At 36.8% G+C, this 16,598-nt stretch overlaps 1 protein-coding gene across 1 annotated transcript in view; it reads right to left on the reverse strand.

Annotated features, from left to right (window-relative positions):
- The window catches only part of LOC149803138 (4-aminobutyrate aminotransferase, mitochondrial-like), a 77,274-nt gene that overhangs the window by 50,571 nt on the left and 10,105 nt on the right, over nucleotides 1–16,598 (reverse strand). The window contains exon 2 of the mRNA XM_089952759.1: nucleotides 14,936–15,069. Coding sequence (XP_089808885.1) covers nucleotides 14,936–15,069 — 134 coding nt within the window. The remainder of the gene's footprint in view (nucleotides 1–14,935; nucleotides 15,070–16,598) is intronic.

Consider the following 16,598-nt stretch of genomic DNA (forward strand, 5'->3'; position numbering starts at 1 on the left):
TAGCTTATTTATATAGCAATTTCCTTAAAATATCAGACAACAGCGGGCTACCATATTTATAAAGCAACTTCCTTACAATATCAGACAACAGCGACTACCATATTTATATAACAGTTTCCTTGGAGTACCAATGGCAATTATAACACTAAAGGCAGCAATTATAACTTTGAAGAATCTAAATTAAATAGCACGTACGCGTCATCCTTTTATATTAATGAAGAAGAAAAAAAACTGAAATCCCTTATCATGGAATAATAAAAGCGTTACAACAGAAACGCATTTAAAACTGCAGTTAATTCTCATGCAGCCGAAAACACGAATCTATTTTAAAAAATTCGTTTTAATTGATTTCAGGTAAAATAGTTTCAAACAAATTTAATTAAAAAAGGACACTTGTGCATTTTCTTTTCTACAGTAAATAATAAATCTGCGAGACTTGTTCTTACTTCATTGATCCACATTTCATTACTTTATCTTCTAGAGTTTAGTTCTTTTGATTTAACTGTGTGTTGCTTACTTGACTGTCATTGAAATAGGGATCTCGTATGGTTTGTAACTTTTCACGAATACCGTCGTTTTAAACCGTTCTTTAATTTGCTTATTTTTCTTTTATGTTGGCCTTGAAGTTCTTCCCTTAAAATCTTGAACCACAGCTAGGGCCCCTTGGAAGTAATCCCATAAACAATTTATGAGGTTTTTTTAATCTGTGAGCAACTTAGTGTTTTAAACAGTCTCTGTGCGATTATCTCTTCTGTCGAAAGGTTTTGTTTTAATTGTTGATCTTGCCCAATAAATTCTACTAACACAACTACAAGTGGATATCGAGTTGCTCGTGTGCCCCGGTACGTTTTATATATCCGTTGACAGTTATATAACTAAAGATGTATCGTATGTCTGAGCTACGTATACAGTACAAGCTTATCTTTGCCGCTTAGTGCAGCGTTAGTATGTACGTCGATCTGGCTACCTTTATTGCCAATCCATGTTTTATTTACACAAATATTTTTGTTTGTGCAGAACCCGTGAAATATGAGTTTACCTTGTGAAGTCGACCTTGCACACTGCCTCGGAAGGTGTACGCTTCATTATTTATGTACCGATTAGAATGTCCGATAACCATGTTTCCCTGAACGCCTTCACAGCAAAATCGCAAATAATAGTACACCAAAGTAGCTAGAAAGTATACGATATTCACTAGAACGTGTACGATGTTCACTAGAACGTGTACGATGTTCACATGACTGTATACGATATTCACTTGAATGTGTACGATATTCACTATAATGATTGTACGATATTCACGAGAATGCATACGATGTTCATTAGAATATGTATGATATTCACTAGAATGAGTACGTTATACACTAGAATGTGTACGACGTTCACTAAAAAGTGTACGGAACCACATTAATGGAGTATAATCAAACCACTAACACATTAAACTGCGATCAATCAAGTAACTAGCAACAATAAACAGCGTACAGTCAAGCCACTAACCACAATAAACAGCGTAAAATCAAGCCCCTAACCACAATAAACAGCGTACAATCAAGCCACTAACCTCAATAATCAACGTACTAACAGCCACTAACCACAATAAACAGCGTATAATCAAGCAATAACCTCAATAAACAACGTACGAACAAGCCACTAACCACAAAAAACAGTGTATAATCAAGCTAGTAACCTCAATAAACAACGTACCAACAAGCCACTAACCACAATAAACAGCGTACAATCAAACCACTAAACTCAATAATCAACGTACCAACAAGCCACTAACCACAATAAACAGCGTATAATCAAGCCAATAACCTCAATAAACAACGTACCAACAAGCCACTAACCACAAAACAGCGTACAATCAAGCCACTAACTTCAATAAACAACGTACCATCGAGCCACTAGCCATAATAAACAGCGTATAATCAAACCATTAACCACATCCAACTGCGTACAATCAAGCCACTAACCACAAGAAACAGCGGACAATTAAGCCACTAACCTCAATAAACAACGCATCAACAAATCACTAACCACAATAAACAGCGTATAATCAAGCCAATAACCTCAATAAACAACGCACCAACAAGCCACTAACCATAATAAACAGCGTACAATCAAGCCACTAACCACAAAAAGGTACCATCAAACCAATAGCCACAATAAACAACGTACCAACAAGCCCTTAACTACAACAAACAGAGTAAATCAAGCCACTAACCTCAATAAACAACGCATCAACAAGCCACTAACCACAATAAACAGCGTACAATCAAGGCACTAACCACACACAAAAACGTAACATTAAACCACTAACAACAATAAACAACGTACCAACAAGCCCTTAGCCACAATAAACAGCGTACATTCAAGGCACTAACCACAAAGGAACGTACCATCAAACCACTAACCACAATAAACAACGTACCAATAAGCAACTAACCACAATAAACAGAGTACAATCAAACTATTAAGCTCATTAAGCTGCGTACAATCAAACCACTAACTACAATAAACATCGTACAATCAAGACACTAACTACAATAAACAACGTACAATAAGCCGCTAACAACAATAAACGGCATACAAAAAGCCACCAACCACAATATATAGCGCACAATAAAGCCACTAACACAATGAACTGCGTACAGTCAAATCACTAACAACCATAAAAACGGTCACACAAATTGCTACCAAAATATATCGAACATACACTCTGTTAGAGTTGTGGAGAGCTCGGTCGTTTCCACTGTCACTATTTCGTGGATTTTAAAAAGGGTAAACAAAATATCAGTTGAAGAAGAAATCTTGAAATTTCTCTATATACAGTATACACATATCAACAAAATATGTTCATACATACGAACTTCCAACCTCGCCATAATTGTGTCGTGGAATAATACTGGACCAAATCCAAAACAAAAATACAATTATAAGCATCTGATATCTTATTTAGGAACTGAGACCTACGGCTTCATACAGGATATCCAAGTTTATTGATTAGATACACGGAAATATTTCGCGACTGAAGTAGAAAAGAAACAATGTCACGAATGGCTCGTGACAAAACTGTTTCCACCTGAGTGAAATATTTCTTTATACCTACTCAAAATGTGGTGGGTTTTTTTTGTTAATGTATATTATTAAAGGCAAAAGCCTTCGATTTGCGTCGGTTTTCTCTATTCTGTGAAAATGCGATTAACAGCTGCATTACCACATCGATAAAAAAGATGTTCCTAAATTTTCTAATAGTTTTTGGGACAGCAACGTTTGACAAATTTAGCTTGTACACAGCATGCTTTAAAAGTGTGTATTTTGTCAAAATAATGACTGCATTCGTACCAAAATGAGGACATTTTTATTCTTGTTAACACATTTCTGTGTGTTGGGAGCGGATTAACTATTTTATTCACAACCAACTAATTAGATATCGCAACTAGGCAATATTACTTCTCGTTCCTGGTGATTAAAAATAGCCGGATTTCCAAGATGACCACTGTGGTGGCCATATTGGACATTAGATCGGCACCATTTGCATTTAGGACCAACCAGATATCATGATAAGTGTACAGGTGAAAACCCCGTAGCCATTCAGGACAGTCATGAGAAGCAGTGATAAAAAGATTTTAAAGATGACCACTGTGGTGGCCATATTGGACATTAGATCGGCACCATTTGCATTTAGGACCAACCAGATATCATGATAAGTGTACAGGTGAAAACCCCGTAGCCATTCAGGACAGTCATGAGAAGCAGTGATAAAAAGATTTTAAAGATGACCACTGTGGTGGCCATATTGGACATTAGATCGGCACCATTTGCATTTAGGACCAACCAGATATCATGATAAGTGTACAGGTGAAAACCCCGTAGCCATTCAGGACAGTCATGAGAAGCAGTGATAAAAAGATTTTAAAGATGACCACTGTGGCGGCCATATTGGACATTAGATCGGCACCATTTGCATTTAGGACCAACCAGATATCATGATAAGTGTACAGGTGAAAACCCCGTAGCCATTCAGGACAGTCATGAGAAGCAGTGATAAAAAGATTTTAAAGATGACCACTGTGGTGGCCATATTGGACATTAGATCGGCACCATTTGCATTTAGGACCAACCAGATATCATGATAAGTGTACAGGTGAAAACCCCGTAGCCATTCAGGACAGTCATGAGAAGCAGTGATAAAAAGATTTTAAAGATGACCACTGTGGCGGCCATATTGGACATTAGATCGGCACCATTTGCATTTAGGACCAACCAGATATCATGATAAGTGTACAGGTGAAAACCCCGTAGCCATTCAGGACAGTCATGAGAAGCAGTGATAAAAAGATTTTAAAGATGACCACTGTGGTGGCCATATTGGACATTAGATCGGCACCATTTGCATTTAGGACCAACCAGATATCATGATAAGTGTACAGGTGAAAACCCCGTAGCCATTCAGGACAGTCATGAGAAGCAGTGATAAAAAGATTTTAAAGATGACCACTGTGGTGGCCATATTGGACATTAGATCGGCACCATTTGCATTTAGGACCAACCAGATATCATGATAAGTGTACAGGTGAAAACCCCGTAGCCATTCAGGACAGTCATGAGAAGCAGTGATAAAAAGATTTTAAAGATGACCACTGTGGTGGCCATATTGGACATTAGATCGGCACCATTTGCATTTAGGACCAACCAGATATCATGATAAGTGTACAGGTGAAAACCCCGTAGCCATTCAGGACAGTCATGAGAAGCAGTGATAAAAAGATTTTAAAGATGACCACTGTGGTGGCCATATTGGACATTAGATCGGCACCATTTGCATTTAGGACCAACCAGATATCATGATAAGTGTACAGGTGAAAACCCCGTAGCCATTCAGGACAGTCATGAGAAGCAGTGATAAAAAGATTTTAAAGATGACCACTGTGGTGGCCATATTGGACATTAGATCGGCACCATTTGCATTTAGGACCAACCAGATATCATGATAAGTGTACAGGTGAAAACCCCGTAGCCATTCAGGACAGTCATGAGAAGCAGTGATAAAAAGATTTTAAAGATGACCACTGTGGTGGCCATATTGGACATTAGATCGGCACCATTTGCATTTAGGACCAACCAGATATCATGATAAGTGTACAGGTGAAAACCCCGTAGCCATTCAGGACAGTCATGAGAAGCAGTGATAAAAAGATTTTAAAGATGACCACTGTGGTGGCCATATTGGACATTAGATCGGCACCATTTGCATTTAGGACCAACCAGATATCATGATAAGTGTACAGGTGAAAACCCCGTAGCCATTCAGGACAGTCATGAGAAGCAGTGATAAAAAGATTTTAAAGATGACCACTGTGGTGGCCATATTGGACATTAGATCGGCACCATTTGCATTTAGGACCAACCAGATATCATGATAAGTGTACAGGTGAAAACCCCGTAGCCATTCAGGACAGTCATGAGAAGCAGTGATAAAAAGATTTTAAAGATGACCACTGTGGTGGCCATATTGGACATTAGATCGGCACCATTTGCATTTAGGACCAACCAGATATCATGATAAGTGTACAGGTGAAAACCCCGTAGCCATTCAGGACAGTCATGAGAAGCAGTGATAAAAAGATTTTAAAGATGACCACTGTGGTGGCCATATTGGACATTAGATCGGCACCATTTGCATTTAGGACCAACCAGATATCATGATAAGTGTACAGGTGAAAACCCCGTAGCCATTCAGGACAGTCATGAGAAGCAGTGATAAAAAGATTTTAAAGATGACCACTGTGGTGGCCATATTGGACATTAGATCGGCACCATTTGCATTTAGGACCAACCAGATATCATGATAAGTGTACAGGTGAAAACCCCGTAGCCATTCAGGACAGTCATGAGAAGCAGTGATAAAAAGATTTTAAAGATGACCACTGTGGTGGCCATATTGGACATTAGATCGGCACCATTTGCATTTAGGACCAACCAGATATCATGATAAGTGTACAGGTGAAAACCCCGTAGCCATTCAGGACAGTCATGAGAAGCAGTGATAAAAAGATTTTAAAGATGACCACTGTGGTGGCCATATTGGACATTAGATCGGCACCATTTGCATTTAGGACCAACCAGATATCATGATAAGTGTACAGGTGAAAACCCCGTAGCCATTCAGGACAGTCATGAGAAGCAGTGATAAAAAGATTTTAAAGATGGCCACTGTGGCGGCCAAATTAGACATCAAATCGGTGCCATTTTCATTTAAGACTAACAAAACAACATCTTTTAGTGAAAACTAGTGTTAATATTGGGGTCGCTCTACAGATATTATGAACTTCTAAAAGAGTGGCGGGCGTAAAATGAATTTGTTTACATTTGCAACCAACACAATGGAGAGAATGCTGGTATACCTGCATGTCACTTTCATGTACTGTGTCTAAAATTTCTTTGGATATTGTACTTGTTGAAACCATACATGATCTAAGCACACAGTTTACTAAAAAGCCTGCTCCCTTGTACTAAAAAATCTGCTCGAATTAGTTTTAAATCAACTATCTTATGCAGTTATTAAAATAGGGAAAATGAAGTCTGTCGACGAGACAATACCAGCTGCTTAAATAGCCTTGAGTGAATATATAAAATGTAAAGAAAAAGAAAAAAAAAACAACGACGGCTTTTTTTGATACAATCTACCTCTAAGTCCAGGAAGTGAAAATGACCGAGCGAAGGTAGCAGTTTATTAAAAAGGTGCATATCTGTATCAAGGCCAAGCTGCATACTCTATAACTCATCTGATACCCATCAATCATATACCAAAATAAAGGGATTTAACAGTTCTTTGAACAATACCTAAGATCTACAAGGTCTTTGTGAAGTATTCAGTATAAGCTGTGAGGAACATCCTGGAAGTTCTTTTTCTTTACAAATTTTACCTTATGCAAAATACGAGACTACAGAGCGCCATCTATGACCATCCATTCAGAAGAAGAAGCGGAAGCAGGATTTCCAATATGGCCGCTATGGGGTTCGTGTTGGACGGCAGAATGGTACCATTTTCATTTAGGACCAACTAGAACATGGGAAGAATGTATATATAAAGTTTCATGGGAATATACCTTAAGCAGTTCATTATCTATACTTATAGTATAATTACTAGGGGTAGAGATAACGAACTACTTTTGTTTCATTGAACCGTATGGCAGTGAACGGAGACAAAGTCACAATCGGCCTTTGCTGTCGTAATATATGTGGTGTGCACCATGTTACGTATATTTGACTTAATTTATATCTGATTTGATTTAATTGTTTGAAAGTTTTAAAATCTTTTTTATTTAACTTTCTTCATATGTCAAAGTAATGTAATTTTGTTTGCTAGGAATTTGATATTTTCCAGAAAATTCAGTTTGACCTGACTCTTTTCATAAACACCTAAAAATAGAAATACTGTTTCTATATTTGACTTTGTCCCCGACCTTGATTCAGAAACCAGTGAGACAAGTAAACAACTTTTTACTTTAATTTATTCTTGGAATAAAATTATTGGTTTTTATCAAGGTTATACTGGGAGTACGTGATTTTAGATTGCAGCCCTATTTCGCAATTCTGGGTTTCCCGAAATTGCGCAGTGGTTATATTTATTAGTGATGTTTAGAGAGATATTTCTCAGTCTGGGCTTTTACTCTGGACACTGAAAACGTTTGTTTATGTTCAGTTTGGAGTTACATTTTAATTTTTATTCAAATAATTTGGATTCTAAAAGATTAATCTTTTTCCTGGAAATATTTGAGTGCTCATACAGAACTCTTGGACAAAGATGTTTCTTTAAATTTTATTCAGAAACTCAAACACCGGAATTATTTTGTGAATCAACAAAGAACAGTAGACACATCCATAATATAAAGGCTACAGTATACGCCATCGCCTTCCATCTTGGATTCTTCCTCGGGACGCGAACCTGAATTCATTAGAACATTTCATTACTAGGACTTCCAAAATTTAATTCGTGGATTATTCATGGATTATTTTTGGATTTGATTCTTAAAACCTTAAGTTCTTAATTTTCGTTTTTGCAGTGTTTTTCCAGGGAAATAAATTATTTGTTATATTTTTCAAAGCTTGTTGTTTTCACTCTCTCTTTTGTAACTATTTATTAAAGCCTAAACACGTGACAAAAGAACCACCAGTGGCGAATCACTAAACCCAACAAACTGACATGTATTCCTACAGATATTTCTGATGTTATTTCATGACCTGACGTAAATGACCGAGCTATGTTCCGTTCGTAGATATTAACCCTCCGCCATCCAACTGGGTGGTCACGTCTGTATGTTATTAGTAATAAATTAGTTCCACACACCTGGCACCACTATTTTGTGTTTGCTCATGACTTTCTAACATCAATCCATTATATATCTTGATTAAATTTAAATTAAGCACATTTCTTCGTATATAAAAAAAGAAATGCAAAATTTTCCCATGCTTACTGGAACACTTCGTTGTCAAATCTTCAGTTTCAGAGGTTCGTAGTTTTGCACGATGCTATGCTCTTCAATTCTGGAGGTAAGTAAATATTACGTGTAGTCCGCAATCCCATAACACCTAAACAGAAGTGGAAATTTGAGAAACATCGGAACTTATGATGCTTGACAAGCAGCATCCTGAAAATGTCGAAACCTTGACACAGAAAAAGACATCCGTAATCAATTAATAACCGTTATTTATTGCATATTGTCATGAATTGGAATTGGGAAATACAGTATTTTAAACGATGTGTAACGCGGTAGAGAGAGATTCCGTACTAACAGTTCATAAGCACGATGGTAAAAAATTGCTGACAAAACAATCAAACCCTGGAAATAAATTTCACCTGGTCGACTTAAATGGCAGTGGAATGCATCTGCGTTGGAAAAGCAAAATTTGTGTAACGCAGACGTCAGCAGTATCTGGGGCTAATGAGAGATGCACATAAAAAAGCAGCATTGAAAGGAATAGCCACACATGTTAGCTCATGAACGCAGAAAACGGGACAGACAAGTATCTAAGTTCAACTGATTGATAGAAATTGAATGTGTCCACACTAAAAGCCAAAAAAAAAAAAAAAAAATTTGCTAGAATTATAGCTCTTACAATGACCTGATACTGGTTTTATAAATAGTATCTGCGTCACTATCAATAACGGTCAAAGTTGCTTAAGTAATGTTGTCAACAGATATTTGCTTGACGAGATAACATAATCACACGTCAATGATGTCAAGGTTGATACGACAGCACTGACCTGAATTAAGATTTTTTAAAAATAACTTTGTTTATCTGTGTGCGTTATGTCAAGTCATGAGTTGCAGTTAAAATGTATATTGCTAATATAAAGTTGGAAGATGGACGTGCCGACCTAAGCTTAACTTCTTCGATATGTATAAACATAATATATCTTTAGAAACATATGGGGCTCCACTAATGACAGGTTGGAAATCTGGTGTACGAGTTCAGCTGAAATAAAAAATATATTCCATTTACTGCGCATACTCCCTGTACATCATCATAAACAATGAATCTTGCTGACTCGGATTCAGTGAATATGTGTGACAAGCTTCGACAGGAGTCCGTAATCGCTCACCTGGCATCTCACTCTTTAGCTTGTTAATGCAAGTTCATACATGTACTGGAAATGGAAAGAAATGTTCGGGCACTTTATTGCTACAATGTATATTAATATTTATGGTACTTGTCTTCTTTGTTACACTAAATAAATAGGAGATTAAAATATATTGATTTATTTACATCACGTCTGAAGTTGGCTTGTTGATTTTCTTCATTTTATTTTAGCACACTTGCGTTTTATTGTGGACGTAAATAAAACAGATTAAACCAAGCAATCATGTCCGTTTTCAATTAATATTGTACATGTAAACTGCAGTGAATCTGCTGTTTGACTAAATCAATATCCTAATCAAGCAAGTATTGGTTTGTTTGCAAGGGCTTAAAATTTTCTTAAGTTTATTTCATTTCGGACGAAAGTAATAAGTTTTATGTCCAAAAACATCCGAAAATACGATGAAACCGAGGATGCGTTTTGAAAGCTGTAGCTGTTTATTTTTATGGAATAGAACAAGCTATTAAAGTTGTAAATGGCTCACTACAGAAACAATGGGAGGAGTTAAGAGAATAAGAAAGAACAACTATGAATAAGAGAAACAGACGAAAGACTGACCATTATATAAATATGATACGTTGCACACACAAGACAATGAGCATGACTGAGCTGTACCAAACTGTTAACTGCTGCCAAATTGATCTTTGTCTATCACTGAGAAGTGTTGCCGGTTTAGTTACAAATCATATATAGCTATACATTTATTGAAAACTGACTTTAAACCAACCAACAAACAAAATACCTGCTACCAGCTGTCAATCATACGTTGTTTAATTGACACTCAAATGCACCTCTGATTACTGACATGTCCTCTGATTAGAAGGTAATAAAGTGTGCGGAGCCAATTACGTATAAATGTTAACTCCTCTACCTTCGCGTTCTTTTATTCCAATTCTGTATAATTTTCACTATGAACCAAGCATTACTCTGATTACATTTTTACAGGAACAAGGAACAAAAGACGCTTTTATCTGAACAGCATTGCTGCAACCTATTGGCGTTAAGGACGGACAGCAATTTCCAAGCTGACAAATTCTTAGCTACCTCGTTCGAAATCCGTGCTAGCAATTTTACATGTTTGCAATATGTGTTGCTCAGCGTCAAAAAAGGATATATTAATTTCTAAAGGTATTTCATTTCTCTTAATGAAAATGTATTCAAAATCCAGAGAAGAATGTTGACCTGATTGGCTGAAGTACAACAATGACGTATCGATTGCTTATGTTCTCAGGTCATGCAGGGTTTTCTTGAAGCAGTTTCAGTTTAGTTAGTGTCAATCGCACGCTGGTACAATATCAGTTTGTGACATGTATACTTCTGGACTCGTTAACAAGACTTCTGTGTTGGCGTGCATATAATTTACGAGACAAGATGAATATATATCGCCATTGCATTCAGAAAGTTCTGGAAGCCATTTGGCTCTTGAATATTAATACGACTAAATCCACAGGATTTCCGTCGTAAAATAGCAAAAGGTGTGCGGGGAGTCAAAGGCATGTAGCGTTCAATACGCGTGTAAGCATTAACCAGGCTAATTACTTGTCTAAATCAACTAACTGAATATAAATTCAGCCTATGTTGCCATAAAAGTAACTTCAACACACACACACACACGAACCCTTCCTCTATTCCGGCCCTGCAGGAAACCATAGTGTATTAGTTGCTTCGTACTAACAGAGCACAGTTAAACAAGTTTAGTTACCGCACACCTCCTCAACAGAAAATAATGTTTCTGCGTCAAACAGATTACCTTACCAAGTTCTGTTACATAGCACCATTTTTTAACTTTCTTTTTTAAAAACCACATTTTCGAGCTTTTTCGAAAGCTAGTGCTTGTTAGTTGATTTCTTCTACGAAAGTATCGTTGTGCATTATATATACTGTGCAACGAAACAAGATGGACAACTTTATATAAAGTGTCAACAATAAATGCGAACAAGACATATCCTGGAGATTGAAAATCAACCATTTTCGTTTTGGATATATACATTATATTATCAATCCGATTAAAATAGATCTCGACTGTCATGCATGAACACGTGATTTTAATGAGATTGAGTAAACGAGATGATAACTTGTAATAGTGATGCCTGGTGAGAAATTTCTTTCAAAGGAAGACTGTCCGTATTTCCGTTCTACAAACGTGTATGTTTTGTGTAAGGTTGTTTATATTTTTATGTTTGTATGATGACGGAGAAAATGTAATAAATAAAGCATTTGTATGACAGACATTTCGTGCGCTTATTTGACCCAGCTATTGTCACACTCACCAACCCTCCAAACAGTGAGTGAAAATCAACACAAATGTATACTGTCAAACTCATTATAAATCAATACCTTAAAATAAATCACGGAAATGGCAATAGCAATCAAGTGAGACCCAAATATTTGGAGGAAAAAAATCAATACAGTGGACCATGAAATGGCCGTTTTTCTGCAAAATTACTTCCTTGGAGAATTACCAGGCGGTTGCCCATGCAGAGTTAGTCCTCATCCATAACCAATGTTATCTTGAATTAATCTCAAACCCAAAATGCTGTTCCACCTGGCCTACTGGAGTTGGACATCCATTCATGCCACCATAAGGAATCAACACCTCAGATATTAAAATTTACACCACGATCAATTATACTTCTAGTATTGAAAGTTCACCCCATGACCAATTATAGAAATCTTATAGGTACTACCTATATACGACACTATTAAAATCAAATTTTCCTTATGTTTTATAATATTTCAAGCCGATTGAAATACATATACATTATTTCCCTAATGTAGCACATCTGTAATAAGGACAGCACAATAAAATTTAAAAGAAGAGTACAATCAACCATAAAGTATACGCCTGCCCAGAATGTAATAGTTCACCGTATAGGCACCAGGTGGGCAGCACTGGTCAGCAACTTCTAGCTTTGGTCAAAGTATGCGGGCTTAAACCAAACTTACCGTGCAGAAATTATTAATTTCCTTTTAAACTTACCATGACCGTGACCCCTGACCTTTAGATCTTAAAATCTGAATGAACCTTCATCCCCCTATGGGCAAGCTATCCAAGATGTTTGCTCAATGAACATTCAAAAGCTATTCTGCAAAACCTTTTTCTCTTCGAGTCACAATGACTTCCACTATTTGACTTTTCGATCCACAAATCTATAAATTTCTATAGTTTCATAACTGTAAACCCTCCACAAACCTTGGTTAGGGTATGTGTTCAAGAGATAAAGTTATTACGCCGTTTTCTTCTGTCAATTACGATGACCTTGACCTTCCACTGTTACAGTGCAAATCAATATGATTAAATCAGTGCAAATCAAAACGATTCATGCTTGTTTAAAGTTATCCGCAAACGTTTGTGAAAGTACTTGGTTGAGAACTGAACTGTTTGGCTGGTAACTATTTCTAATTGTTCAGCCAGTGGTAAGCACTTGTAAGGATTTGACCCCATGATCAAGATGCAAGTGTAAGTCATCCATGAAGTTAGTCAAGGTCTATGATAAAAAACTTAAGTTACTGTGAGGAAAACCTTTTCTAAAAATCTTATCAGGACAGTAACCTAAACTTTTGACCTTTTCACCCTAAAATTGAGATTATTTTGTATCCCCAAAAAGCCAGAAAGACAGTTTAGTCTAGGTCTATGATGATGAACCAAAGGTATTATGTGGAAACCATTTTTCGTCTTTCACTAACAGTGACCTTGAACTTTGACCTTTGATGCATTAAAACCGATAGCCTTTTTCCTTGCCCCAAATGCAAGCCATTAACACAGCTTGGTCCTGGTCTCTTATGTTTAACTCCACTTATTAGTTGGAAACAATTTTTCTTCTTTCAGTCACAGTGACCTTGACCGCTATTTTTCTGATATAAATCCAAGCTTCCTATCTTATATATGGTGCAAGCTATATATATAAAAAATTGCAATCTATATTTGTAATGTAGTGCAAATGTTTGGGGTTTTTTTGTTTTTTTGTTTTGGTTTTTTATGTGTGTGTTTTTCTGGAGTTTTTTTTAAATACGAAGTTTGCAGACTGTATATTGAGGAAAAACTGGTATTATTGCATGGAAGAACATGGGAATAGACGGATGAACAACGTGATAACAAATATGCTCTTCCTTACGACATGAATATAATGAACAACAACATGTTTAATGCGGCAATCATGGCGGCCATAATGAATGTCCATGAGGTACTAGTATTCATTAAGAAGGAATTAAACCTCGCGATGATCTTCAAATCACAATATTTAAGCGGCATTGTATATTTGCGAATCATTAATTTTAGCATATTATCATCAAACTTCAGTGGATTACCGATGTCCAATGATTAATTTGGTAGTACATGCAGTTTTACCCTATATAATGAAAACCGATAGGTACTTGCGAATTACGCTGTCATCACAGACGAAATAAAAGTGTGGTCGTTTTCATCCCAAATCATTGATAGTCTAAACGTACATGACTTGAATCGCCGCCTAAAATTAAAATGTTAACACGAAATTTATGGAAGCAATATCGGGGCATTTCATTTGAGTCACTTTCGCACGTGCATCTGTCCACTCCTTGATTTTATGCAACATGGCCTTTGTAAAACGGAGGTTGCTCACACCTGTTCCCGATTATAAACGTTCAGACTTGCGTTTGTTGTAGACGCTATTTTTAGCATCCATATACATGTATTTCGTCATATGACTTGAGCGAACCCAGAATTTTAGAGAGTATTTAGTTGCTCGCCAAATGTTTTTATTTACATTATATGTATCAAGTTTATTGCTATCCTTATAATGGTTTATGAGAAATCCTAACCACGTGATTAAGGGACCTGAAGAAATTAAAGTAAGCATGTTCTCAAGTTTTATGACGAACCTTCCAAAGCTTCTGAACGAGAAGCGATCACAATAACGAACGTTTTCAAGATGTCCACTCTAATACGGATACTCTGATTTTACAACAAAGTTGCCCAAACAGTACATGCTTTCCATATATGACCATAATGGTTACCAATTAATTCACTGGGAAAGTGAACAGCCATATAAATTCTGGCAAAATATGTTTCGTAAATTTCAGTTCTGCTACAGAACGACGACGAGGTAAAAGTAACGAAGAATGTTCTTTTTCGTGAATATGTGAGTGAGGATTATTCGGTCCTGTGTGAATGCAAAATATATTCCTATCTAAACCTAATGGACATTTAAAGCTCATCTAGATGAAACCAAGAAACACTTAAATCTACCTGGTAGATTCTTCCATGTGACTTTTACCTCGCCATTGTTTTGTGGTCGGATAGTGCTTTACCTGAATAGCATCAAGGTTCGCTAGAAGCTCCTTTGATCTAGGTCCAGGTACTTCCGTTTTCATGCTGGGGCCAGGGGGCTCCTTTGGGTCCAAGATTTTGGCGGCATGCGCTGTGGCTGCAAGTGTCCTCTGACCTGTTTAGAACGAAAACTTAAGGATTAGCTTGTTTTATGTTGCATTTATATTTGTGTACTAATGGTAGACAATAAAACCCCATCATTTAGAACCCTTTGTAATCACTCACTAATATATATATATATATATATATATATATATATATATATATATATATATATATATATATATATATCCGTCTCTCTACATGTCTGCTTTAACTTTAATCAACCGCTCCGGTGGCCTAGTGGTTAGAGCGTCCGCCTCGGATGCGGGAGGTCGTGGATTGGATCCCCGGCCGAGTCATACCAAAGACTTACAAAAATGGTACTAACAGCTGCCTCGCTTGGCGCTCAGCATTAAAAGGTTAGTGTTAGGACTGGTCGGCCTGGTGTCAGGATAATGTGACTGGGTGGGACATCATGCTACATGTCTGCGGCATGATGCTTCAGTGCTAGACATCAGTATAAACAGCCACACTGCATACATCGTAGCGATATGACTAGAAAATTGTTATGCCCCAGTGCTAGACATCACTATAAACTGCCACATTGCAGACATCGTAGCGATATGACTGAAAAATTGTTAAAGCTACGTTAAAAATCAAAATCACATCACATCACATCACTTAACTTTAATCTCTCCCTCTCTCTCTCTAGATGTAAGGGCGGGTTGATGATGAATGGAAGACATGAGTAACGAATGGATGAATGTAAAAGTATGCGATTAAGAATGAAAAGCTTTGTTGTTTGTTGGATATGTGGATCCCACACTGTATGAAAGGAAACATGATTATATGAGTAATTCAAAACGAATGACGACGATATAATTAAACATGCTAAGTGATATGATTAGTCACAAGGACGACGGGTACCCATTAGGCGAGAACTGGAACCTATCGCATAGTGAAACTCAAGTACTTTCCTTCAATCTTGTTCCATCCTCTTGATTCGGATGAGTGACACTGGCTCGAGTCCCAACTGAGAATACAGAGATACGGAGACGTGTGGAGGAGGGTTATTGGGGTGTTTGTCGAATGTCGGATAGTATATATTATTATGAATATTTCAGTCCCAAGATAGCACGAGTCGTATGATTCTTTCTTAAACTAAAGTGGCATCAGTACGACACTCTCTCAAATAGGCTACATCTTGTGCAGGTCTCCAAAGCTATTTACATAAATAGCAGATAGTTTTAATAATGTTCATTTAAAAAAAAGAAAAAAAAGAAAAAAGGCAATGTACATGTCATGTTTCAGTTATTCACTAGCGCACGTGAATGTGTTAAGCATATGTATTCCTTTTTAAGACTGCGAATCATCCTATTATTTTCAGGAGTGCATATTTTCTGGTTGAACGTCACGTAATTTCTTATGTTCAATGAATATTTTTTCGTTTGTTGAATGTGTTTTATGTTTACCCATCCTCTCTGATAAATATCATTCCCAGACGTTGGCATCATATTCAAAGTTTCCCTGCCTATTATATCAATAGTGTAACTATAAAATTATAGGCTTCAATATCAACATCTTTACTAGCCAAGGTTCCTA

This window comes from Sinohyriopsis cumingii, chromosome 3, assembly GCF_028554795.1.
Source record: "Sinohyriopsis cumingii isolate HCF-2022 chromosome 3, ASM2855479v2, whole genome shotgun sequence".
In the NCBI taxonomy this organism is placed as follows: domain Eukaryota; kingdom Metazoa; phylum Mollusca; class Bivalvia; order Unionida; family Unionidae; genus Sinohyriopsis; species Sinohyriopsis cumingii.